Source organism: Agrilus planipennis, unplaced genomic scaffold (genome assembly GCF_000699045.2).
Source record: "Agrilus planipennis isolate EAB-ADULT unplaced genomic scaffold, Apla_2.0 scaffold35, whole genome shotgun sequence".
In the NCBI taxonomy this organism is placed as follows: Eukaryota; Metazoa; Arthropoda; class Insecta; order Coleoptera; family Buprestidae; genus Agrilus; species Agrilus planipennis.
The window spans coordinates 1745884-1772873 of record NW_020438957.1 but is presented as its reverse complement, the minus strand read 5'-3'; the positions used below and the strand labels follow the sequence as shown (position 1 = coordinate 1772873).

Here is a 26990-nt window from a genome sequence, read left to right as displayed (position 1 = left end):
AACAGAAAAAGAAATGTTTGAATAACTTAAATTTTACATAAATATAAATAACGTGACTCATAAAGTATTAATGAATTATTGAATCGAAATTATAAAGATTACCGATCATGTAACAAAATTAGACTAACCTGTAATTCCTTAGGATTAACAAACTCGAGGGCATGCCGTTTGATTGCATGGAGGGCAGCGTCAGGAGCGTATCCAGGATGCGGGGTGGCAGGGTGAGTAACGGGAGGATCACTCTTCCCACCTTGGGCCAACTGTTTTCGCCTAATTTGCGCCACTTTCATGGCCTGCAGTAAAAAAGCATATTAATTTATCATCTACATCAAATACACAACAGAATAACACAATTTTACTATTACAAACCTATGAATAAAATCGTTCTAAATATAAATTTACATTTTGTCATATGAAGTGTATTTTTTTTTTTAATTATTAAAAAATAACAAAGTAATATAAATTAAACATTATTTTATCATTAAAGTAATTTTTTAAGAGAAAAATAATCGTGACTATTATAATATGTAATTCCTTTTTGGATGTACAGTACCATGAAAGGTAATACATATTTAGGCTGTAAACTAAACTAAATAAATAAACGAAAAAATTAATAATTTCCATGATTTCATTTTTGTCAAAAGATCATGTTAATTCGATGAATTTTACTTTAGAATATATATAACTGATATTGATAAATGCATCATGTTTAAATATTGAATAAAATTAAATTACAAGTAAATACATTTTATAAAAACTATAAATTACCAACTCTTTAAAATTTCTAATTAAGAAATTACCTCTGTGTTACAATGTTTATCATACAGATGCGTCATGAGTGAAAAACGTTTCCTTTTCATATTGTCACATCTCTCCCACTGGCATGTTATCTCACTCTCTGTCGTCTCAGGGCAATGCGCTTCACACACATGCATATAGACTTGATTGGCAGACTTAAACTTTGTTTCGCTGAAGAAGAAACAAATTTAGATACTAAAAATATTCCAAATTAAATCGCAAGTATGCATTACCATTGGCAGTCGCCCCATTCGCACACAAAAGGCGTTGCTAAATCGCGGATTATTTTCTGTTTAATTTTTGGGACAGTCTTGGGCTCCTCCTTCTTTTCAGCGTTGGCCACAGAGACCGGAACAGGAACTGGCACTGGGACTGGGACTGTTACGGTGGCCGATGTGGCAACCGTTGTAATTGGTGTGATCACAGATGTGGCGGGCGTTTTAATTACAGTCGTGGCGGGTATAACGGGGGCGCTATTAATTGCCGAAGCCGTTTGTAAAACGGGCCTCTGAACCTAAAAATAGCGACATTTTGGGTACAAAGAAACGAATCAAAATATATTTAAAAAGTATCATTTATTAAACAATTGACTTATATTTACCTGTGTTACAACCATTTGCTGGCCCTGAGGAGCAACCATGACCTTTGGATGGTGCGTAGCAGCATTAGCGTTAGGTTGTTGCAATATAATAATGGTCTTGGTGCCAGTACCCTGCTGTTGAGACGTTTGCGCCACCAACACAGTTTGTGGTTGTCCATGCATCACTGCGGCCTGCGATTGGGCGACTACATAAGCCCCTTGTGTGGTTCCTGCTTGAAGAACATACTGGCCAGGTTGAGTTGAGCTGGGAATAAGCTGCATTTGACCTTGGGACAGGAGAAACTGACCTGTATTCGCTTGCTGAATGACCACCTGTGGCCTCTGTTGCGCCGTATTCTGTACTATTACAGTTTGGCCAGGTTTGAATGCTTGGGTACCGGGAATCACCACCTGATTCGGGACGGGCAGCTGGGGCTGTGACACGATTATCTGACGGGGCTGAGTTGCCACGATCATTTGCTGCTGACCATTGCTATCCACGTATACTTGCTGTAAAGTGCTGTTCTGAACAACCTTTTTGGAGAAACAAAGATTCAGTTTTTAAAAATTACTAAAGCAAAATACGGTAAAATTAGGAAATGTGGAGCTTTTTCTTTGATAAATAATAATCTTGTTTGTAGCATGTAATTAATTATTTTTCGATCAATAGAACAATTACCTGCATAATGTTTGGTGTTTCTGCGACCGTTTGCTGTTGCTGCTGCTGCTGTTGTTGTTGTTGCTGTTGCTGTTGCTGTTCTTGTAAAAACTGCTCTTCCTCCTCCTCATCTTCGAGAATGTCTGCTGCGATGTCGGCAAAAAGTTTCGCAGCAGCCGTAGACACGCTCCCTTTGCCTTCCATCTCATCACCTCCATTCGAACTGCTAGAAACCGATTCGGGAGCTGGCGAACCAACACTTGACGATCCATTCACAGACAAGACAACGTTCGCTCGTTTAGCTTCCGTTTCCGAAATGTCATCGGTTGCGGGTCGTTTCGTGCCCTTCATTTGTACTACTTCTTCACCATTGCTCACTTCTTTGTCCACGTGCATAACATTAGTATCGTTTTTTTCGATAATGCCCGTAGGCGCAGTGGTGATGTTCTTTTCTGAACACTTCAGCGCTTTTTCTATGTGATTCTCGACCAAATCGAGTCCCTTCTCACTTAATCGTAATTCTTTGCCGAGCATTCCGTTAAGTAAGGGTGGATCTTTGTCTACTTTTTTCTCTAATAAATCAGCGAGCATAAGTGGTTTGTTTTTAGTAATAACGTTTGTTTTCGTGGTCGAGTCTTTGGAGTTGCTGTCATCATTTAAAAGTGTATCGATATTCGGAACGCCGTTAAGTAAGATACCCTCGAAACTAGTTAACGAATTATCGCCGTCTTCTGTTGAAGAAATTCCAACATTGCAAATGCCACTGCTAGACGCGACTGAATTGTTTCCTGTTGAATTGCTGTCTTCGTCGATTCGGGGAGTTACAGTACGCGTTAAAGGGGCTAAAGGTGGAGGAGGAGGTTGCGGGGGTTCTCTTTTACCTGTGGCATATGTAGATGCCGAGGTTATTGACGATACGGATGTATCTATCACTTCTTCACAAAATAACTGTCTGGCACCGTTTATTCGCGACGATTTTGGGGTTTCAGTTAATTTGGCAGTTTCCTGTTGTTGTTGCTTGTTATTCGGAGTCTGTGGAGGAACTGGGGTGTTCACTTGTTGGGCTAAAAGACGCTGCTGTTGTTGACGAGCCACAACCTGTACATTTTTTCAAAGAGCACAATGAGATATTTTGTATTTACTTTTTTTTTAATCGAATTTAAAATAGTGTAATTTTTAAGCATTACAGCAAACAAGAAATAAGTTATTTAATTAATATGTTAGAAACATTGATAGCAAACTTTCTAAAATTACTCATTGCAATGATAATAATTACAACTGCAGAAAACCTTTTCAACAAAACTATCCGCAATCTCTTATAAAAAAAAAAATGAATACTAATACTGAGAAATTTTTTAATGATATATTAGAGTTTCTACTGATATAAATAATTAAAAAATATCGGTTATATTTAAACTAATCATAAGAGCAACATCCCAATCATAAGTTGATTCTCAAGAGATGTATATATATCCCGCATAAAAACAAGAATTTCTAGGCTCTCCCTTATTTCTATAAAAATATAAACCCAAAACTATAGTACTATTAATAAATTGAGACTGCTACTTTCTATACAATTTCCAGATATAATTTAGTTACTAATTACGAGAATATGTTGCACCTACGATACCGGAAAAGAACGGTACGCATCCAAATTTATTTCAGGTAGGTACATTAAAATATCTAAACGATTAAAAATTACTTATCGATGCACAAGCAAATTTTCAAAAAGTGTTAATATCAAAGAAGCCTACAACAAACAAACTTACAAATAGAAAACAACAACATTGGTACTCACGTTACGCAAAGCAAAAAAAATAACTCTACATTTTGTACAATATAATTTTTTTTATGTATAATTGCGAACTTACGGTAGTTAGTAAATTGTTTAGTAGGTGTTACCTGCGCTACGTTTTGGCAGTCCTTGGCAATCTTCATGCTGACCGAAGACATGCACTCGTTTACCTTAGTAGCAAGCAAGCTTTTGATGAGAGACGTGTTACTCTGACCGGCCTGTTGAACGTTCGAACCGACTATTGTTAAAGCAGAGGACGTAGGACTCATTACGGTCGTGGTACACGTAGCGCTGGTTGTCGTTACGACACCTGTACTGGAATTAGAACCAAGGAGGGCGTGACTCAGGTGAGGATGTGTCAGTACCTTTAAAAATTAAACAATATCAGACCACGAGAAAAAACACAAATAAAAAATAATATACCTGACTTTTAGCATCGACTTTAGAGGCATTTGAAGTGATGACTGTTATTTCACGTGGTGTTTTGGCAGGAGCACTGAGTTGGGCTTTTAGTATGGGTGAGGCAGGAGAAGCTGGAGGAGTATCTGTGCTGTCGCAGTTCAATACGATAGGAGGTGGGGAAGATACGGGTACGACGTTAGAGGTTACGGACACTTTACGACGAACATTCGTTTTTACAGTGGTATGTACTTGAGGAGCAGGAGGGGACTGGATATTAATTATCAAGGGTTGGGCGCGCACTTTGATGCCCTCATAGTACTGAGATTCTAGTTGTGTTCCTGTTTTAATGGTATTCGGACCAACGGTTCCTCCAAATACTGACCTATTGAATTAAATTTTTCAATTACACATTACTCACAAACAAAAATTGAAAGACAAGATAAATTACCTAACACATCTTGGAAAATGAAGGGGTGCTATTACGCCTCTTCTTCCGATTTTCGCGCACGAATTGATGTAGTGCTTGTATAGCTCCTGCTGTTCAATATGACTGTTGTTGCAGGGTTCGTATGTTGCCCTCAGCCAAGCAAGGGCGAACTGCTCGTTCTCTTGAATTGTTTGCTGATGTGCGTGTTGTTGAACGAGTTGTTGAGAATTCACCACCACTTGCGACACCTGCGTCACTTGAGGAACCGACGACGTTGTTGTTGTTGCTACTACTGCAAGACACGTCAAAATTATGACAATAGTTAATTTTAATGAACAAAACAACATATAACTATATAACTTACATGATACTGGCGATGATGTTGTGAAAACCATTCTATGAGGAACCACGTGAGCATTTCTTAATGGTGTGGTTGCTGTGGTAATAATAACTTTCTGAGGAGTGTTAGGAGCGACTTGAAGTTGTGGCAAAGGCGGTGGTGGAGGAGGTGGTGGAGGTGACGTAATGTTACTAGCACTGGTTACATTCGAAGTAACATTGCTATTATTATTGTTAGAAGAACTAACAACTGTTGGAGCACTAATTATTGTACCACCAGGGACCGTTTCGACCAGTTTCATTCCAATACAAGCTTTCGGTCCGTAGCTTTTGCCTTCCACGGTCACCAAGGATACTAATGTATCGACTACGCCATGATTGCTCACGATGTAATTGCAGGCACGCTCGCCAAGTGACGACAACGAATAAAGACATTCGAGGGTGTAAATGAGCAACATAACATCGTGTAAGGTGAGAAACGAACAAACTTTCGTATATACGATGGATTCGAGTGAACGAGATAGTACGTCCTCATTGGCCTCGATTTGACTCAATTTATTAAGCACTTCCAATGACGTTATGCAAAAATTACGATCCTCACTGTGCAGACCCCGCGTAACTACTTTCAAAAGACAATCCGCCAACCTGAAAATAGAATTATTAAATTTATTAAAATATGATAGTATGGTCAGTAAGATTTATGCTGTTGAAGGAAGATAACCAGAAAACAAATATTGATATGTTGTTTTTATTTAATCAAAATTTAATTATGTATTTAAAAAACGTTACAATAACGCTATGTCCTACCTGTCCTTGTTACGTTCTTTGATTAAAAAATCGGAGGCAATGTTTCCCAGCATATCCAAACCTAAACTCTGTAAGCTGCTCCATTTCGCGTTCGAACACAATAATAAGAACCGCATAAATGTCCGATTATTTGATAACGTTGCTATGTTGTCCTCGATAAAACTAAGATTCCGCAAAATTTGCGCAATCTGTAATACACGTTGTCCGATATAGTCCTGCGTACCGAATGTCCTTCCCAAACAGAGAAAATCCTTGTCCTCTGGTTCAATTTTGAATTGAAATGCACCACATTTCGCGTCATTCGAACACATGTCATCGTCATCACAGTTGTTATCTCCCACCGAATCACAATTAACTCTCATTATGTCACTACACCGTTCGTTCCCATCACTTCCTGCGACGCAACTCCCCATACTACTGTTGTCGATCCTCCCCACATCGGAACTTCCGCAATCGTGAAACAACGAGGACTGGTGCGATTGTTTCTTTTCTTCTTGGTCCTGCTGTTCATTTTCTGGCGCGTCCTCTTTAATACTATCTTTTACGCTTTTACTCCCGACGAAATTGTTTTCGTTAGTCAAGTCCAGGAACTCGTTCGTCGCGAGCACTTCCGTCCAAAAGGAATCGAGCGAGTGTTTCCGCACATGCTTGTAATAATAAACGAACAGTTTTCGCAGAGAGCTGTGATTGTACACGCCAGCGTGCGCGAGGAGGTTGTCAACCAGACGGGGATGTTTTTCCAACTTCAACGTGTGCTTACCGTCATTAGACAGGACGGTGCACACGTTTATCGCAAAATCCTGCTCATTTGGCAAGACGGACAGGAGTGACAACGCCAAACGATCGTAGTCAGATGATTTATATAAGTCCGTTGAAAGGTTGTTGTTTTCTCGCGATGCTTCTAAAGAAATCAAATTTTACGTATAAAATAACACATCCTTTGGAATTAGTTTGTATATGTACAATAGGAAAAGGGGATAAGGTTGAAGAATAATCACAAAGTAAGAATTAAAATGGCACTAAAGATATTAAATGAAATTTCATTTTCTATTCCTACTATTTTCAAATTTTAATTAAATGAGAGCAAATAACAAAAAAATTATAAAGAATAACTTTTTTGTCATTTACAATTTCAGGAAAAATTGTACCATAAAATAATATAGTGTACTACATAGAATACTACTGTTTTTTTCTTTCGAAAAAATATGAACTTATCGTCCCATATTTCATTATGAAATATTCAATCTCCGGTGAAGTATCAGAAAAAAAAAAAAAATAAGTAAATCTGTTTATACTAATAGACTTCATACCCTCAAGTTACTATTGGTTAGTGCTTGTAAATTACTAACAAGGGTCGAAAGACATTATGTTTATTAACGATTCAATTGTTATAATAAGCCAAAATTTAAAATAAGAAATATAATAAAAAGTGACAGAACGTATATAAGTTGATTTCATTGTGGGGTATCCATGTAATTATTTGTAACATATCTTTTTTAACACGTTAATTAGCAAAAACTTATTTTTTTTTAAGACAGCAAAATTACTTTATATGTAATGTTGCCTTTGATTTATTGAATTATATAGACATTAAAGCCCGTGGATGATACCAGACATTGTAGGGCATTTATCAAATAAATCCATCCTCGCAGAGCTGTGCAATAGAAACAAATCAATAATGATAAGCGATATGTGCTGCCACCCGGCACTGTAGAAACTAACAAATTCTGAGGGTGTTGAGGCATAAAAAAATTAGCTTCGAACTTCGTTCAAAACATTCGAAATTTTAATCGTTAAAAAAATAATTGAAAATAGATTCGAATTAAATGCAATACATATTTACTTCTTACAATCGTTTGAAACGAATCACGAAAACGTAATGCTTTTTTCGATCTTCTAATTTAAAAGAAATTGCATTTCTTCTATCGCAGTATTTTAAAAAATAGTAGCTACAAATTTTGATATAGAAATTTGTTAGTGACTACCGTAATGTACACATTCATAAATGATATGAGTATATATATACAGGGTGGATAAAAATCTCCACTCTTATACGTATATTAATTTACACTGAAGAAAACTTTGGACAATAAGGATTTCTATTGTTTATTATAAACAGGCTTATTGGTTCTCAGTATAATAAACTCTTTTTCCTACTTTGGAAAAAAAATGAATCTGACATTAATATTTCGATGACTCAAAAAAGATCATTATTAATAAATAACAAAACCATTAAATTTTTTTTTTCAATCAAAATTAAAAAAAAATTAAAAAATAAAAAACAACTGGTATACCTGAAACATTATGCTGGTGGTAGTTGTAAGCCAAAGGCACCGAATGAAGAGCCCTAGCTGACCATCGTTTATGCCGGTTACTTTCGTTGTCCTCCTCGTCGCTGGCGCGGTCCGCTTCTTCGCCTAAGTAGTGCACCTTCTCCCATCGGTCCAGGTACCTACAATTAATATATCAGTAACCAGAAGAAAGTGATTGGTCTGGGAGGTATGCGGAAAAGTATTACATCGACAAGTGTATACAAATAGTAGGTGGAGTTGTGAGAGCGCATTCAACTGACTCTACAGATCGCCACCGCATCCTACCACTAGGATACGTACAAATGTAATTATACGATATAGGCATTATAGGCGCTTCGCGGTGATGCTGCGCAGCCAGTCACTGTCTTCTTGTTAGAAATAACGACGTTACTGACCTAGTGTATGGCACGCGCGCAAAGTCACTAGGTACATAGCGTAATTCTTAAACTACTACTGCTACTAGAACGCTCTGACGATGAGATCCACGGACGTAATCGCGTATATGTAGAAGCAGTGAGCGACCGTTACGTTTAATAATACCTCACCGCGACATCAGGCACCACCATCACATAAAAACAAACAAAAAGCGATCGTCAGAAGTCCCAATATTGTAGACCACGAAATCGACAACAAAAAAGAGAATATTTTTTTTGCCAAGAATTTTTAAACCGACCCTGTAGAGTAAAACAGTAGCTTCCAAGAAAAAATACAATCAACACAAAAATTATACTTTTTCTACCATTCGCCCATCATGTAAATTAAAATATTGTTACATAAGAATAAATGGAGTATCTCCTCATTTAGACTATGAATAAATAGATTACATTTTCGAGTAGGTAGGCATTTATATAAGCAAATAACGTACCTATTCGTATATGTATGGAGGTTGAAAATTTCGAGTGGGATTCCTTCTATAAATAAATAAGCGCGAAGTATATAAATTTAACAGAATATAATCATTTTTGATTTTTCTGTGGGTTTTTTCGATCTCTATAAAACATTAAAAATTAAAGGAACGAATGAATGAAATTGATTGGTATTTTTTTTTTAATTAGGTAAGTACTTAAAAGGGCAATGGATGTAAGTGACTTTTTTAATATACTTTTTTTGCTGTAATAAGAAATATTAAACTTTCAAAGTTCATTAAAAATGCAGAATATACATATGTATTGATTACCTTAAATAAATTTGTTTTAAAGCAACGCCAGAATTGACGCATTTCCCGGTCAACCTGAAATACTTCAAGAGGTCGGGCCATTCGTTTTTGGCGTTTACCTGTAAACAAAGAAGAAAACGATATCAGTTACTCATTATGCAATTACATTTTAATATAATAAAAGAAGAAAATAAAAATAAAATTAGGAACGCATTCTAGCTAATATCTTTTAATGTTCAAGGATTGGATATTGTATCTAGACAAATTGCTCACGCATTAAAATTTGTGACAGAGTGTACATATCTACTGTGAAGTATATGTATCTACTGTATTGTATATCTCAACAATACCTCATTATATCTTTTTCCAGTAAAACCACGAGACGGCTCCGAAGGTCTAAGGTCTGTATAGATCGCGAAAACAGAACGACGAGTGAAGTTGAGCTTGGAAAAGTTCAGCGACCTTCCTTATTCATGTACATGCAGATATATGTACTTACTTGTTCATAAACACATGTATGTGTCTACAGTAATGATACATATTTTATGTATTTGCTGATATTGTACATACGCACACAAACCAGTGAAACTAAAGAATACCACAGTATCCGGTTACATTTTAAGATTAAGTTCCCAAAATATTCGTTTTCAGAAGAAAAACGAAAGAAAATTGTAAAAAACAATTTCAAATTTATTTCGGGTCGATGCAAATAAGCACTAGATAACACATATATATGTTAAATTTCTTAAAAAGCATTCATCATCATTATAAGGTCGTCAGTCCTAAGACTGGTTGGACACACACCTCCACTCCTTCCTAATCCTGAGCTAATCTTCGCATTTCCTTAAAACTAGAACATACCTCATCCTTAACTATTTGTTAACAGTAATCTAATCTAGCTCTACCTCTATTCCTCTTAACTCTTGTTTCTGCCTCCATGCCTGAGGTGTCCTACCAACCTCATCATCATCATCATAAGGTCGTCAGTCCTAAGACTGGTTGGACACGTACCTCCACTCTTCCCTATCTGAGCTAAACTTCGCATTTCCTTAAAACTAGAACAACCCACATCCTTAACTATTTGCAAACAGTAATCTAATCTAGGTCTACCTCTACTCCTCCTAACTCCTGTTCCTGCCTCTAATATGTCTATGACTAGACCTTTATGCCTGAGAAGGTGTCCTAGAGTCCATAGAGTCCTCTGTTCTCCTATTCTTTCTAATACCTCTTTATTTTTAACCTTCTCTATCCACGGTAACACCACCTTTCGAACGCTTCTAATCTTTTCTTTTCTTCCGCACCCACCGTCCATGTTTCGCACCCGTACAGCGCCGCGCTCCAAACATACACCCTTAACAATCTTTTTCCGAATTTCTAAATTAATCGTTTGCTAGCATAGAAGTGACTTCTTTTTATTGAGGGCGAATCGACCCTGCGCTATCCTATGCTTTATATCTCTACTACTCCTTCTGTCCTGACTTATCTGACTTCCTAAAAAGCATTACTAAATAACAAAAATAATGTTGTAGTATATACATATAAAATATAATATATTTCTGGATTGGCATTAGCGAAATGAAGTAAAGAACTTTAAAACACACTAATAAAGCACGTCGTGTTTTGGAATTCGGTTTTAAGCTATTTAATGTGGACTACAACACCGTCAAAGATTCCAATCTTCTTGATTCGAAGAATTTAGTTTGCTTATTGATTATACAAGTATACACAAATGTGGATATGAAAAAGTTTAAAATTTCTGTTTGAGAAAATTACCATAAACATACATATACAGTATGTCCCTAACACTACGCACGAATATAATTCATTATTTTCGAAATTATATACAAAAGATAATCTAAAATACTCATTTATTCAATAATAATAAATATTTTAAACTAATTAATTAATCATTTTATGGGACGCTTAAATCTAATTATCTCCATAGAGCGCAATACAGGGATTTCTTTGTAATTGTATCTTGTTTTAGGAAACTTTGTAAATAAGAGTTTATTTAGTTTCAAGGAAAAAAAAATTAAAAGGGACTGATTAGACATTTTCCAAATCTTTTTGCGTTTCTCATCTCGACCTGACCGAGTAGTCTATTTTTTTTTTTGTGAATAAAGCAGCTCGATATCTTTTTGAAACTATCCAAGTATCTGTCAGCACACCAAGAATACATGTTCAAGATTTTTCTCTACTGCATGTGTTTGGATAACGTATTTGTCCATCATCCATCGTCGTGCATAGAAAATCATACAATTCTCACGAAGATGCATGTTAATTAAATTTCTTCTGGTAACTCAAAGACAAAATACAAAACCAAAAGAAAGCAAGAATTTACATCACCAAATATAAAATGCCGGCAAACAGTACATAGGCCAAAGTCGTAAAGCATTTAACGTTAGATTTAAAGAACGCTTAGTTCATCCTATTGTTAGATTCAATAAGAATAAAATTGTAGTGATAGAAAAATCTAGTGTAGCTTCCCATATACTCCATAATAACCATGAAATAGTACCTAGTTGTTTAAATTAAGGGTCGACAATCTTTTTCCATCAGACGCTTACAAGAATATTGAAATATGAGAAACTAAAGAGTCAAGGTAGTGGTCTTATTTATTTTAAGCAGAGTTAAGTCAAAGCATACAATCAAGAAGTTTGGCTAGCTTTGTGAGCATAGAATGACTCCACCAGAAAACAGCTTGTTTCTAATGATCATCATCATAAGGTCGTCAGTCCTAAGACTGGTTGGATAAGTACCTCTACTCATTCCTATCCTGAGCTAATCTTCGCATTTCCCTAAAACTAGAACAACCCACATCCTTAACTATGATATTTTTAAAATGTTTTAGAGGGAGAACAACTTAGGTATTATAAGTTCTAAAATTCAGATTAATTTAGAATCTACCTGAGCGATTTACTGTTTTATTTAGTCGTTGCTACAATCACCGACTAATATTCTCATTCTGGTAAAAAATTCTTCAAAAACAGTCTATAAAAGTTTAAATTAAAATAATCAATGTACCCATTATTAATTTGTTCTTAATAAATTATTAATATCACGCGCCACAAATAATATTTCATTTCAGACGCACTTAAGACTGATTCACTAAATTCGCAGTCAGTTGCACCCTGATGCCGTCGCGGCGCCAAGCAGTCTCGTCGTCCAACCTGTGACCGTTTCTTGGCACTTGTTTAAAACCGTACCGTACCCTCGGTGCCTATACGCTCAAAAGCAGTAGCCGTTCTCTCCGGGTTCGGCATTTAAAGGAAAACTGCGGCGCACACCAGCTACGCGACCGACGACGACGGACAGGACGTAGAAGCGCGTCCTAGACACCAACGACGACGTTCTACTATCGCGCGTCAATGCCCGGCCTCCCTGCACACACTGACATCGAACAACAACAATAATAATGGCAACAACCAACGATCGCGTCTGTTGACTAGGTCAGTGATGATTAGATTCTGTTTTACTGTACACCTCCTCACGACGCCTTCGACAACCAACGTAGGCGCATCGCTCCAAACGTTTCTTTCGACACTCATCGTCAATTTTCGCATTATGAAATTATATTTTGTATATACTTGGGTTGTACGTATCTACTCATTTCGATCATTTGTTAGATAATATCCACTAAATATGTGATGGCTCTTTTAAGGGTGTCAGAGACTCAATCGGAAACAATTTTCATGGAATATATTTTTAACAACTGTTTCACTACAAAATCAAATAACTTTGTATCTGCTTAAGTTTTATGCTCTATTTTTAATAATTCAAATGGATTCAGGCAAAACACGTGATGACTGTTTCATGGAAGTTCTGGAGCCATGATTAGAAAGAACATGAATAGCTTTTTATTTTGTAAACAACGGTGAATCCGACTTAATAGTAAGTAAATTGTTGAAGGCTATTTCAGCAATAAAAAAAACTTTTTAGAAAATTGCTAAAGCATTTTGACTGGAAAGTGGAAAAGTCCATAAGAATTACAATAAAAATACAAGCTGGAATTTAATTTTGATAGGTTGATCACTGAGTGACAAAACGTAGCTTCTTATAGAGATTTTTATTAATAGAAATAAATAAAATATATGAGGGAAGCATGATTTCTTTTTAATTCCCAGGTTGGGTTATAGTTGGGAAGGTTGTCTCGAACAAATTTTAAATCATACCCAGTCATAAAGTCAGGGGAAACTCAAAAAAATGATGCATATTCTTGGCGTTTTTTTTTAATAAAAACATTAAATCACATTGTATTTAGATGCGCCAATTTCATTACTTGAAAACGTTTAATTAAATCCATAAGTTTTTAATTAACAGTTCCGTTTTTTGTGAAACGTGTTATGTTAAATTTTGTTATACAAATACAAAAATATATGTTGGGTAAATAATAAAATCAGTTACCATTAGGTCAAATTTTATCAATTTCCCTATTGTCGTCATTCATATTTTCGTTTAAAAATTGCAAAACTCGGATTATATATTTTTTACTACAATTAATTATTTATTAAAATGTATCTGTAACTTTATTATGGATGTATATTTCCATAACATATACTATATTGTGTGTATGAAATAGAAAACAGTTGTATAATGTTTTATATTATAGCATAACATTTATAAGTGTAATAAAAAACCCCTACTGGCATTAACGAACAGACTGCATACTTACTTTGTACATACGTTATCAAAAGATAATGTTGTTTATTAACGACCAAATAGTTAATCGATTAAATATCATTTTGTTGTTACGATCATTAATTTTCTCCATCCAGTCATATTTAAGAAAATTTGCAATGTACGTAACATTTTGTAAAATGTTATAAATATGAAACAACTACACATTATAACTAAACTTAATAAATTTCATCTATTTAAAAAAATGCATTTATGGTATGTTTTATCGCCCGAGATTTCCCAAATTTAATCAGAAAAAAGTTTGGCAACAACTTTTTATACCTTGGACTTTCTAGTTAATATTACAAATTAAAAAAAAAAGAAAATAACTAATATTATTGTTACATTAAAATCATTATCAGAACTGAAAATGTTCATTAAACTGTGTAAGCTTTTATTTACCTTTAATGAAGTTAAGTTGAATTTAACAGTATTGTTTTCATTTTGTCGTATTTTTTGTTCTATTGCGAATTTTTGAAAAATAGCATTAGACGTTGACCTGAACCATTGGTTCAAAAAAAGAACATCTTCGTCACATTGTTATACAATTAAGCCAATTATTATTACCACACAAAATGGCTTTACCATATTTTTATGCGGAAGTTATATATATATATATATATACATAGTCGGTTAAATTTAAGACTTTGTATAAATTATTAATTCATAGTTAATATTATTTACTAACTTATAGAAGTAAATTACTATCTACTGCTACTACTGCTAACTGTAACACTTTAAAATATTTATATTATAATTTTTAGTTCTTCATTAGATGCCACTCGAGTACAGTGCATATTAAATACGGTGTACTAATTAAAGAATCTAATTCGCACCGCGTTAATAAAACCAGTTTTATGTGTGAATAGACATGTTCTGCAATTAATACATTTGTACATATATTTATAACTGAGATTAGAGAGTAAAAACCTAATAAAGGTTTCAATTAAACCAATATTTCAAAAAATTATATGATTATTTTATCGCCTCTCGCGATATCATTTAGGATTTAAATATCAATTTTTTATATTTTGTAATTTTTAATAAGATTTAATAATTTTTGTTACGATATGTAAAAACAAAAAAGAAAAGTTTGTACTTTTAAGTAGAAACTATTTAAACATTTTGCATTTTTAATTTTTTAAATTAACACGGATACAGTCGATAAATTAAATTAATAAATAAATTCCATAGCTATTATGTATTAAAAAAGGACAGGTACTAAAACTTTACAAATACCTAGGATTTAACTCTTTCCTACCCTGAGCTAAACTTCGCATTTCCCTAAAACTACAACAACCCACATCCTTAACTATTTGTGAACAGTAATCTAATCTAGGTCTACCTCTACCCCTCCTCACTCCTGTTTCTACCTCTAATATTTACAAAATAAAAAATTGCACTCGTTTAATGGGCAATTAAGCTTAAAACAGAAATCTACCTTTGTTACCAACAAATTAATTAGTAAATCCTCATACCATTTTTATAAAAATTTAATAAAATACCCACATAAAAGTCTAAATAAAAATATCTAGCAATTTATCGAAATCATTAGTTCATATCATCATCTGAATGTCTGCAATATGTTTAGTGATGTAAAGCAGGTATTTGAACAATATTTACGATTAGTGTAAAACGTAGGTGTTTCCACATGAAGACAATCAACAGGGATAAGAATGCGTGTGTATAACAATAAGCCTAGTAAGTATGTAATAACTTAATAATTACAAAATTCTCAATTGTCACACAGAGATGACAAATCTGCTTGCAAGTATGTACTTTTTATCAATAAAAAATAATATTTTTCTTTTATTCCTTTTATTTGCTAATTAAAACAATATGATGTTTATTTCAGAAATTCTCATTATAGTTAAAAATAAATAAAAATTAATGACATAATTATCTCTTAATAACCTTTCCAACGAAAATAAATAAATTGTTATTCTAATAGACAAATACAGATGACACATTTATTTTCATGAATGCAATGCAAATGGTGTTCAGTATTAATTTGGTTTAGTTTAGTGCAAGTAGGTAACTATAATTTAAAAATTAATATGGTGTTGATAGGTATAAATGTAATTAATACTTCAGATATTTTAATTGCTGTGAATGAAAGCTTCACCCTTATTAAAATAAGAATACGTTCGCCCGTAATTCTTTTAAACCAAAAAAGAATCACCCTAATTACTTACCACTAAACTTTTTCGCTGCGAACACGAGTTTCAACCACTTTTGATGTGGGCCGTATCAACATGTTGATAAGGCCCACATTAGTGAAAATTTTAGTGGTAATTAAGATGTGGGTGAATCTCTTTTAATTTATTTATTTCTTTGTGCTTTACCACAGTCTCCATTTACTACCTTTTCTCTAGTAAAGTGTTTGCTCCTTAAAAAAAGGAAAACATTTCATGTATTAAAATACTCTGCTTGGCATGACATTAGCACTATCAAAGTGAAATTAAATAAGCACAAGGAAAATACCGTTTTCTCCTCTTCGAAAACGTACCTAGCCAAAGTGAGAGTGCAAATAATATTGCGAATGCGAATCGCACGTGGTAAGTATGTACGCCTTGCCAGGAATAGTGGTGGGGGTCTGATAAAAACATAGCCCTGACCTTGCTCGACTGGGGGTACCCACCGAATTAGTAATAAGCTAATAAGAATAATAACCTCTTGAAATTGCAATGTTTATGTTTGGTTTCCTTTTATTGAGAAACCGTCAAGCGAAAAACTATACAGCGACACCGATTTCATATATATGTCTGACACACAACAGCGAGCTGTCATGCAACATTTTAAACGGGTTTTCTAGCACTATAAAAGTATAAGTGCCTACCTAAATAAGACTAAAACTAAAAATAAATAAAAGTAAATATGTAATTACCTTTACCCAACCACCCTGGACAGTGACCAATGAATACAACAAGTATAGGTCGATTTCTTGACCGTTGATCTGGGGGAACCTTCGAAATGGAGTCCTGAAATAATGAAAATGATGGACGTGGTGAACCCAGGCTTGTTTTAGGAAAGCACGGTAATGTAGCTTACCCTCTGCCTTCATGGAAGTGCTGCAGGTCACGGAGGAATCCGTCCCTTTCCTTACCATAAGTAACCGGATCCTTGCCAAAAATTTTGGCCATAGTAGCACAAAATTCTTGTTTACACAACTACACGTGTCACTGCGAAACATTGATACTCGGTAACATAACCGATAGCGTCCGCGGTCCGGACGCTGATCGTCGCGAAATACCTACGGCCCCGACGTCGATATTGTTCACCTTCCGCACTTAGGACGCTCTCAGCCGCTGGGCAGGCAGTTAACTCCCTGCGCTAGCACGATGGAGCACACACACTGTCGGTAATAATGCGCAGGAAAGCTTTATTTTCCCTATGCATCGTCTCAACGGTTTTTTTTCTATAACGACACCGTTCAAAACTGTTGTATGATAAACGTTTCAGGTCAAGATAAACACTTGAAACACACAAAACGACTTACAACGAACTTTACTTGTGTTAACCCATGATGCTTGACAAGAGTTATTACAACATGGCTGCCGGCTCTACCTTTGTATTCGGCGCGAAATAAAATTCACAGTTTGAATACGATCATTTCTAACGTTAAATTAATGTCACCGGATCAGATTTGATTTTTTTTTGTACTACTGTCGCTTTACATTGTGATTTGAACTGTTTGCATAATTTAAATGATTACTGAAAAATTCCTTCACTTTTGACAACACTAATTAGTTCGAATGTCAACATTTGTAATGTGACATCTATCGGATAAAGTCTTACTTACGAAACAAAACCACGGCCTTCTTAAGTTTTACACTTAACTATTTTATTAAATGTAATAGAAATTATCTATTGTATTTATGCAATTAACTTAATGAAGTCATACTTTTGTATAAACCACTTATTTTTAAATGTCTTTGAATTGAAACACGCCCGTCCATTTGTAGGGCAGTGTACTCTTACAGCTGTTCATAAATTCATTGATTATGAATTCTTTAATTTTGAGATAGAATGATAGGTGGCGGCCAAATTAGTGATTCATCTAATTCAGCGCGAAATTTAAAACTAAAGTTCCAACAACAAAATCTTTAATAGTTTCCGAAAACTAGAAAACACTTTAATTATAATGTTTATATAAAGTAAAAAAATAATATAGTATTATGTAGGCAAAGATATTTTATAGCCACGTTTTTAAGAAATATAAAATATTTGATTTTATCACATGCTTTACATATTGTAAACGAAAAAATTTTTTTTTACTATTTAACACATTAGTGTTTTCTACTTTTTTAAAACTATAAATATTTTTTTCAATTTAATCGTATATAAACCTTAAGTTTAATGCAAAAGAATTGCCTTAATATTAGGTTTCAAATTAATACGATAATTGAAAGTAGGAAAAATTCTATGCCCTACATATTTATAAAGTTCAATATTTGGTTATAGGTATAACTAAAAAAAGTATGAATTAAGAAGATATAATGTTTTATTGGAATTAATCATACCGTAAAAATAATTCCAATAAGAAAACGGTATCATCTAATTCAAGTTCCACCAAATTTAATTTCTTCATCGTTTTCCCTATTTTTCCTAGTAATTCTTTTTCAGGTGGAGTAATCATTTCCTCAATCTGTAAAAATTCAATAATTGAGAAATATTTTTAACATAAGAGGGTAGTTATTCATACATCTGCCAACTGTTCTTCAGTAGCCCCTTGCACTTTCATTCCGAGCATAATTGTATCAACTCTCTGCTTTTTATCAATAATTCGTTTATTTACGTTTTTCTCACTGAGCCTTCTAGTCATTACATTGTACAATGATTTATAACACAATTCTAGTACCATTCTAACTACTTGAGCAATTTGTATATTAAAAAAAATAAAAGACTTGGTTGGTCCTGAATTAGAACTAGATTTTCTCAATTCTTGTACTTTTATAAAATTTTCTTCCAACAATTGATAGCAGAGACGTTTGGCTTCTTTAGCCGGTATCATAGCTAGTTGTTGTATCTGTTCTGGTTCAATATAACTCTTTAATCTTATTAAACGAAATATTCTTGCTGCTTTCGAGTCAAACTTTTCAAGAACAATTTGTTCTATTGTTTCCCACACCAAATGAATTATTATATCCTTTAAGTATATCTGATAGGAACCCCCTCCTGCTTCTCCAAATTTTCTAATCATTTTACAATAGTCTTGTTCTAAAATAAAAAATTGAAATTACCGTTGGTTTCAAACGATAATAAGGTAATTGTAAAAGGTACTTCATCTTTGCATTTTAAATGAAACGAATGGATTGGGAAATATACTTTAAAGCTTCATTAATATGCTTTTACTTTAAATGTTTTCTTTCTTTCCTTCTTCTCTCAAAATTGGGATTTTTAAAAATTCCTAACTTTTCAAAATGTTTTTTGATAAAAATAAGTTACTTTGCTACTTTTATACCATTTTACACTTTTGACTTCTGTCAAGATAAGGTCCCTTTTTACAAATCGCATCACATTTAAAAACTTTACCCATAACATTGATATACTGATCAAGGAAAGCAGAAAGAACATGAAGGGAGTTTTTTTTCTTAATAACATTTTTCACTTCTTGTATAGGTATAGGATTTGATGTGTCAGCCCAGGCAGTTGTCCTTATATACATTTGTTCAAGAAAAGTTTTCATCAGTTCCCCTGCATTTTCATCAATTTTTTTTGTGATAGCACTAATAATTAGTTTATCTCGTAAATCCTGATGGAATCTATCAAAATTGATAGTCCAATAACTTTCTTGTTTCAGAGGAATATTCTTTTCTATTAAATTCTTTACTTCAATAGCTTCAATGGAAGGAAATATAAATTTATCTTTTTCAGAAATTTCCAATTGTGGAACCGCTTTATTTCCTTCAGGTATATAAATTCTCATTAAATATTGAGCAGTAACAAGAGCCATAAATACATCTCTTAGTTGTACTTCACTTATAGTTTTGTTTTCCATTTCTTTAAGTCTATTAAATGATTTGAATATTATTTCAGAAGCTGAAGAAAATCCACTTAAAAGAACCTCTTCTAAGATAACTTCACCTTCATCCTCAAATTTTTTCTTAATAAGAATTATATATTTTGGATAACGAAGCATTAGGAATATGTTTTCACACTTTAATGAATAATTGGCAATGTTTTCATTTTTGTTGGGAACAAATGTTACTAAATTGTATTTTATAAGAATACATAAGGCTTCTTTTACCTATATAAAAAAATAAAGTTACAAATAATCATAAACTCATCATTATCATTACTATAAGAATAAAAGGCCATTGCCAAATACAACATAATGAATAGAAAGATAATATTAAAATTACTCATTATCTTGTTAACATTAATGTAATTAAGCATTTTTTTATTTTCTTTCATAATTTATTATTTAAACAGTATTTGATATAATTACATGAAAGTAGTCTAATTTCAAAATTAATACATTTTAAATAGCATAGTCAAAGTGAACATGAAAAAAAAATATGTATTAGCAATTTAATTTTTTTTAAACTGTATATCAAATTTAATACTTGAAAAAACAAATAGCATAGAAAAAAAGGCCTAAGAAGCTATAGAAAAGTTTTGCAATTGTACTATTAAGTGATTTTCTTACTTGAAAATAGTTTCATATTAAAATCTAACATTAGCTGTACTTATTAAATTAGGAAAACGATAACTTACAGCAAAAGTAAGATGCAATGACCTTAAGTTGTTCAAAAGGTTTTTTGTGGTAATATTTAATTACCTGAGAAAGAGGGAGATTAGTGTACTTTTTGATGTACAAAAGGGGGCTTGAACCATAATGAAATAAACAGCTGCCCACTTTCTCCACAATCTCACCGAACCTTTCCAATAAAATAAAGGAAATTACTTTCCCATATTGCGAAGACATTATTCTTTTATTACTTGTTCCAAACACATTAAATAAAGACTACAAAGTAAGGTTAGACCAGGTTAGAATTTTGGGTACCATTGTTATTTCCAGGAAAACTATTTAACTAAAACTAAACGTTAACTACAATAAATATAGGTCATATTTTAAATTAGAATATATAAAACCGAAAATATAAAACACCGGTTGGCGTTCAGTATAAGATCAATAAAAAAATTTACGTTTTAATTGTAAACATACTGTAAATATTGCAATGCCTAACTTATGCAACCATCATAGTGTTCATGCAATTAGAGTTGCATTTATTTGTATGCTTTCTTTAGTTTCCTTGCTATCATTATCAAGGCGAGTATTATAAGCAACGAACAAACTCTATTAGTCAGTTAGTCCTTCCTTTTGAAAGTTAAAAAAAAATAATCTAATCCAATTTAAAAAAATTAAAATACGATCAACCCATGCTGGAGACACCGACTATTATCTATGACTGTCAACAACAACAGTAAACATAACCTTACCTACTCCCACTGACAAATAATGAAAATTCATTACTTTTTAGCAATAATTCTTAAAATCTTGCTCTTTTATAGTTGTTGTATTGAACAGTGAAAAGTAATTACCACTTATAATATGCCTCCAAACTGCACACCTGAAAAAAATGCAGGTAATTGTTTATAAATTAATAAATCTTCATTTATAAACATAACATAATTTGCAGCAAATTTAATAAGCCCTAATTATGAAGGTGAGAACTTGTATTTTAACCCTACAATTAGTAATACTGAGCAAAAAGAAGGTAAGTCCCCTTTTCAGTATAATAAACACATAAATGAATTATTTTTATTCAGTTAAAATCAAAAATGAATCTCATGTTGAGCAATTACTTAATGATCTACCTAATTTGAATAAGTTATTCTTTATTCATTCAAAAATCGGAGAAGGAACATTTAGTAGTGTTTACTTGGCTACATTAAAGCAGGATCTGTCTAAAAGAAAAAAGTTTGCAATTAAGCATCTGATTCCAACTTGTCATCCAAATAGAATTAAATTTGAACTAGAATGTTTAAAAAAGTTTGGGTAAGTTGAGATATATTTGTAATCTTAAAGCATATCCTAGCAAATTATTTTATAAATTTTATGGTTTAAGAGGAAGAGACAACATAATTGGAATAGAATTATGTTTAAGGAGTAAAAACAACATTGTTTTTGCAATGCCTTACCAACCTCATTTACCGTTTGTTGTAAGTACTTATTATAATTCGGATATTGACTGTAGATAGCTAAATAAATAAATCTGCATTTAGGAATTCGTTGGGGATATGGATGCAAAGGAATCATCCGATTATATTAAAAACTTACTTATAGCATTAGCCAAGCTTCATGATATGGGAATTATTCACAGAGATATTAAACCAAGTAATTTCTTATATGATAGGAAAAACAGACGGTAATGATTAATCACTTATGTTTCATTCAAAGTATTCCTTAATATAATTTTAGGTATGTTTTGGTTGATTTTGGTCTTGCCCAAGTTGTACCAAACAATGTTACTAATTCTTCTAATGATTCATCGCTAAAAAGAAAACGAAATTCATTTTCACCTGTAAGTTAATTATAAAAAAAGCAATAATTCAACTAATAACATTGACACAATATGATGAATTGCATTTAAAAATAACAATTTTATATATCTAGCTTAGTTTGATGTCTATTATAATCTACTACAGGTAAATTTATTTTAATCATTAATTTTCTTGCAGCAGTACAATGGAAAAGTTATAGAAGACAACAAACGGCCTAACATTGACAATTCACCTTCAACTTCTTTAATTAATACAAAAAATTCTATAAAAGACCAAAAAGAAAATAACTGTTTCCAAAACGCACATAATATTTATCAGAAAGTTATTGCAGAAGGTAATATAAGTTTTGAATTCTAAATAACCATTTTAAAAAAAGGAATGTATTTTCTACTTTAACTCTTTAAATATTGAAAACAAATTTTCCTGAAGTAATTAACAAAACAGTTAAGTAATCTTCTTTAAAGATAAGTAGTTTTTATGTTTTCCAAAAGCTTTGAACATTTTCTTAATAGGATATATGCTTTCTTCTTATTACAAATCTTGAATTTGTGAAACTACTTACGATATTTAATGTTATTTTATATTAGCAGGCTCGAAAAAACAAGACATTAAAGGTAACTGTCGATGTTACGGAAAACCTCGAGTTTGTTCTCACTGCTTAGTAAAGAGAAGTATTCAAGCTAGCAGGGCAGGAACTCCAGGATTTCGACCTCCGGAAGTTCTACTAAAATACCCCGATCAAACAACTGGTCAGTGATATTTAAATCACTGTTTCAAAACAAACAAAATAACTAAAGAGGTGTATTTGTTTTCAGCTGTTGATATTTGGGCAGTGGGTGTAATTTTCATGTGTATACTGAGTAACTGTACAACGTTTTTTACCAGTTTAAATGATAACATGGCTCTTGCAGAGATGATTTCACTTTTTGGAACTGAAAAGATAAACAGACTATCTCAAAAACTTGGTATATCTAATAACTTTTTATATTACTATCACTATTACAATTAATTCATATTTGCAGGAAGGTACCTTTTATGTAGTGAACATAAAGAACCAGTAAACTTGAAGAATTTATGTAATTTGTTAAGAAAACGAAAAGGTAACAACTCGAAAGTAGAAGAAACTGAAAAATGTTGTAAATGTTCGAAATTAATACAGTATTGCTTCTGTACCAGTAGCAGCAAGGTTTGTTCATTTGTTCAATGAGCAAAGTAATTAAAATCTATTTTAACAATTTTTATTTTTGTTAAAGGATACCAACGATGCATTTCCAGAAAGTGCATATGATTTACTGTTAAAGTTTCTTGATATAGATCCTAAAACAAGAATTACCGCCAAGGAAGCCCTAAAACATGAATATCTTTCCATTTAAATTTATTTAAAAGTAAATATTTTGAATGATCTGAATTACTTTTTAAGAAACTTAATAAATATTATTTCAGTAATTGACTTTATAACTTTAAAACATGACTGCATACATTTATTAATTAACTTGTTATATTGTTCCCGAATCAAATAAAATTTCCAGGATAACAAAAAGTAAAATTTCTTAAAAATATACTTACACAGGGACAATGTTGGAATCGCAAGTTCCAAATAATCCTACTTTTTAACATTGATATCAATTTTATTTTCCTTTGTATTAAATATTTCATTACTTGCCATCAGAAACGTTGGTATAGTTTCAAAGTAATTTAAGTGCAAAATATAGAGAATTTATATCTGAAAATAAAGTTGATAGGATTGGTAGTGAAAAATAATATAAGAAAATATAACATAAATAATAGTACGAGAAATAAAATTTACAATGCTTTCTTAATTGGCTAAAACAGCATGTCTCTAAATATTTGTGCGTGTGTTATTAATTTTATTTGTATACTTTTACATAAAGTGAAACGTTTAAGTAGATTAGTAGATTTCTGGTCCAAGTAATTTTTTTGACTATTAATATGTATAAAGTATAAACTGTAACGGAATTATCTCTTGGAAGTACGCTTGTGTTACGGCATTTACAGAGAATGCTATGTTTATGTTAGAGCTGCTAATCAGAAACAATTAATATTTTAACATCAAACATTAGAGTTATGTATTTACACATAAAATAAAAACTACTTATTACGATCGTGCTCATAACATAACATTTTGTCTAACAAGTACAAAAACAACTAATCATATGTATTTAATTTGTCACAAAAATATATCACAGATTTAACGTTTCTCTTACAAATAAAAAGTAACATACTTATTGTTATTTTATTTACATAGATTTTACAAGCAATACTAGTGGAATAACGCCACCAATACATTAAATGAAGTTTTTGACCACTTATGTAATATTAAAAATGAGTAATTTATGGCTTTCATATCTAGAATTTTAAATTTTGGCACTTGCGGAATTGTTTTGTTTGTTTGCAAAATTATCCTAAATAAAAGTTTAATCTTTTAATTATCAATATGGGATTCTTTAATTTTTGATATACAATTTGCGCCAAAACCGACAATAATTAATTTTGAGTAAAATAACTCAAGACCCAGGAACTGTGGCTCATGATTTATAAACGAAAAGTCATGCAAACCGATAATTCAGCTTGAAGAGATTTTGTTAACATTTTCTCCATTACTCAGGTATATTTTTTAAAATTCGAAAATTCATTATCTGAGACTGAGTTGATCGCCTATAAATACTATACTAATTATACTTAACGAACACAAGCAAACGGTTATAAAAGCTAACAGTATATAGACAGAAGTGATTAACCAAAACGCAAATAAATATAAATTCTTATTACAATAGTTAAGCTGATCGACATTTGGATCGTAGTTTGGTTCGTATTCCTTGTACACCCAAACTGACCCTAAAAATAAATCATTAAATCTTCTTGGGTCCATAAACAAATTAAAATTAAAAAACTTGTAGAGATGTGGTCAAAAATAATACCAGTGATAGTTGATCACAGCACGACGTTTTGCCACTTTATTATAATTTTTTTAAGTATGGTAAATAATTACTAAGTTCGTAATAAAGTTCTATTAACTATGGTAGGTAGAAGGAAATTTGCGCGAATGAGATAGCGAATATTTTGAAATTGGCTGACGATTAAAACAACTAATAAAAGAATGAAAGTAACTACTTAAATTGCCTTTTTACGATATACAGAATGTTGTTGTGCAATCGAAATTTTTAATAAAAAATCACCAATCTTTTGACGTATTGAGCGTGTTTAATCGTCAATATTCGGTCACAGGATCAGGTCATAAAAGTAAAACGTGTTATAGAAAAATAATACAATTTATATGAGTTTACCTCTAAAGAAATTTCCGAAGGCAATGACTAAATAGACCAAAACTACAATAATTACATTGGATATTCTCATATTATTTACAGTATTTGGGAAATGATTCACAACGTTACACTATGGCCAACCACATAAAATATTTCTGATATTTCAGTCAATAAAAATTACCTATTATAAACCATCCCAGCATAAAACAGTTCAGTAATGTTTGTGTAGGAGATTGTCGTAAATGCTCCTCCTGTCTTTCTTCTTCCCTTTTTCTTACTCGAACAGATAAATGTAGTAATTGTTTTAAAATACCAAAAATTCCTACGATATAAAAAGAATTTTACGTTTAGCGATTATTAAGAACTGATACATTATGATCTTAAAAGTGCTGCCTTGGTAAATAAACAGTAGTGGTTTGTGAGTAGTTTATTTCATATAAATATTTTCTCTATTATCTACTTCCCATATACAACTGTATAATTATTAAAATCTTTTTGTATGTTCATTATATGTTGCAAGCATCCTGAATGTTATTAAAATTGAAAACTGAATCACCATTATTCGTTTAACGTTACTAGACGAATATTAATTTAACGTACACAAGGCCAGTCCCCGTCCAAATTTGAATACAATTATTTATTAGCTCTTGGTAAACAAACCAATATGTGACGCTCATATGATTCACGCTAAATAATTAACTTTAATTTTGATTAATTAAAAGCAAAAATTGGTTATTATTTTCATTTATAACTCTATAAAATCATAATTATTCATTTTTTGTTTCTAGACGGATTTTTTATTTGCAATTGTTAGATTACTAGTTTGTTATCAGGTCATTTTACTGACCTCATATGTATGCAAAATGGTGCAGCTGGGTGCAACGCTTACTAAAATTGCAAATTCTTGTAACTTAACATAAGTGCTAAACATTTTTTTATTTAAGTAAGAGAAGAAGCACTACAAAACCTAACATCGTAAATAATAAGGATGGTACAGAAATTGTTTTTTCCTAATTACTTAACCTTCGATCTAAATTACTGTAATGCATTTTAAAGAAAATTTATATGGGATTTCATAAACTTAAAGGTCATATAATAACCTCAATAATTTTAATTAAGTATTTATGATGTCCTTAAAACCGAAGAACATAAATATACAAAAACTATCAAGTAAATATAGATAGAAGTAGGTACTAATAAATAGAAAAATCCCTGCAAACTAACTCCTTTGTATTAAATATTTC

At 32.3% G+C, this 26990-nt stretch overlaps 4 protein-coding genes and 1 long non-coding RNA gene across 9 annotated transcripts in view; 1 reads left to right on the top strand and 4 right to left on the bottom strand.

Moving 5' to 3' along the window:
- Positions 1–28: 28 nt before the first annotated feature.
- Positions 29–17940, bottom strand: LOC108744823 (AT-rich interactive domain-containing protein 2). Its single transcript, XM_025975050.1, has 14 exons — positions 17003–17940; positions 16839–16932; positions 9296–9393; positions 8101–8258; positions 5807–6707; positions 5025–5644; positions 4682–4952; positions 4255–4615; positions 3939–4196; positions 2058–3134; positions 1400–1912; positions 1032–1312; positions 801–969; positions 29–293 (listed from the first exon to the last, which is right to left on the bottom strand). The coding sequence occupies exons 1-14, from the start codon at positions 17092–17094 to the stop codon at positions 99–101; spliced, it is 5088 nt and encodes a 1695-aa protein (XP_025830835.1). The 5' UTR covers positions 17095–17940; the 3' UTR covers positions 29–98.
- A 426-nt stretch (positions 17941–18366) lies between these two features.
- On the bottom strand, positions 18367–21485 carry LOC108744833 (DNA-directed RNA polymerase III subunit RPC3). Of its 3 annotated transcripts, none has more exons than XM_025975070.1 (6): positions 21398–21485; positions 20736–20994; positions 19487–20201; positions 18657–19171; positions 18475–18599; positions 18367–18421 (listed from the first exon to the last, which is right to left on the bottom strand). In XM_025975070.1, the coding sequence occupies exons 2-6, from the start codon at positions 20880–20882 to the stop codon at positions 18382–18384; spliced, it is 1542 nt and encodes a 513-aa protein (XP_025830855.1). In that variant the 5' UTR covers positions 20883–20994; positions 21398–21485; the 3' UTR covers positions 18367–18381. The 3 variants fall into 3 exon arrangements, with proteins under 3 accessions (XP_025830855.1, XP_025830856.1, XP_018336281.2); XM_025975071.1 differs by lacking the exon at positions 21398–21485 and adding an exon at positions 21104–21376; XM_018480779.2 differs by lacking the exons at positions 18367–18421; positions 21398–21485 and having other exon boundaries at positions 18438–18599; positions 20736–20882.
- On the top strand, positions 21455–24002 carry LOC108744831 (cell division cycle 7-related protein kinase). Of its 2 annotated transcripts, none has more exons than XM_018480778.2 (11): positions 21455–21543; positions 21598–21675; positions 21728–21956; positions 22027–22120; positions 22184–22326; positions 22380–22482; positions 22640–22796; positions 23053–23211; positions 23278–23427; positions 23485–23648; positions 23716–24002. In XM_018480778.2, the coding sequence occupies exons 1-11, from the start codon at positions 21510–21512 to the stop codon at positions 23833–23835; spliced, it is 1431 nt and encodes a 476-aa protein (XP_018336280.1). In that variant the 5' UTR covers positions 21455–21509; the 3' UTR covers positions 23836–24002. The 2 variants fall into 2 exon arrangements, with proteins under 2 accessions (XP_018336280.1, XP_018336279.1); XM_018480777.2 differs by having other exon boundaries at positions 23050–23211.
- LOC108744835 lies at positions 22328–23137 on the bottom strand. Its single transcript, XR_003231226.1, has 2 exons — positions 23025–23137; positions 22328–22452 (listed from the first exon to the last, which is right to left on the bottom strand). It is a non-coding gene; the product is annotated as an uncharacterized LOC108744835 (long non-coding RNA).
- Positions 24003–24315: 313 nt separating the features above from the next.
- Positions 24316–26990, bottom strand: part of LOC108744834 — a 5111-nt gene continuing 2436 nt past the window's right edge. For both annotated transcript variants that reach the window (XM_018480780.2, XM_018480781.2), the window contains exons 4-5: positions 25928–26068; positions 24316–25318 (exon numbers count right to left, since the gene is read on the bottom strand). In XM_018480780.2, coding sequence (XP_018336282.1) covers positions 25116–25318; positions 25928–26068 — 344 coding nt within the window. In that variant the 3' untranslated portion in view covers positions 24316–25115. The remainder of the gene's footprint in view (positions 25319–25927; positions 26069–26990) is intronic.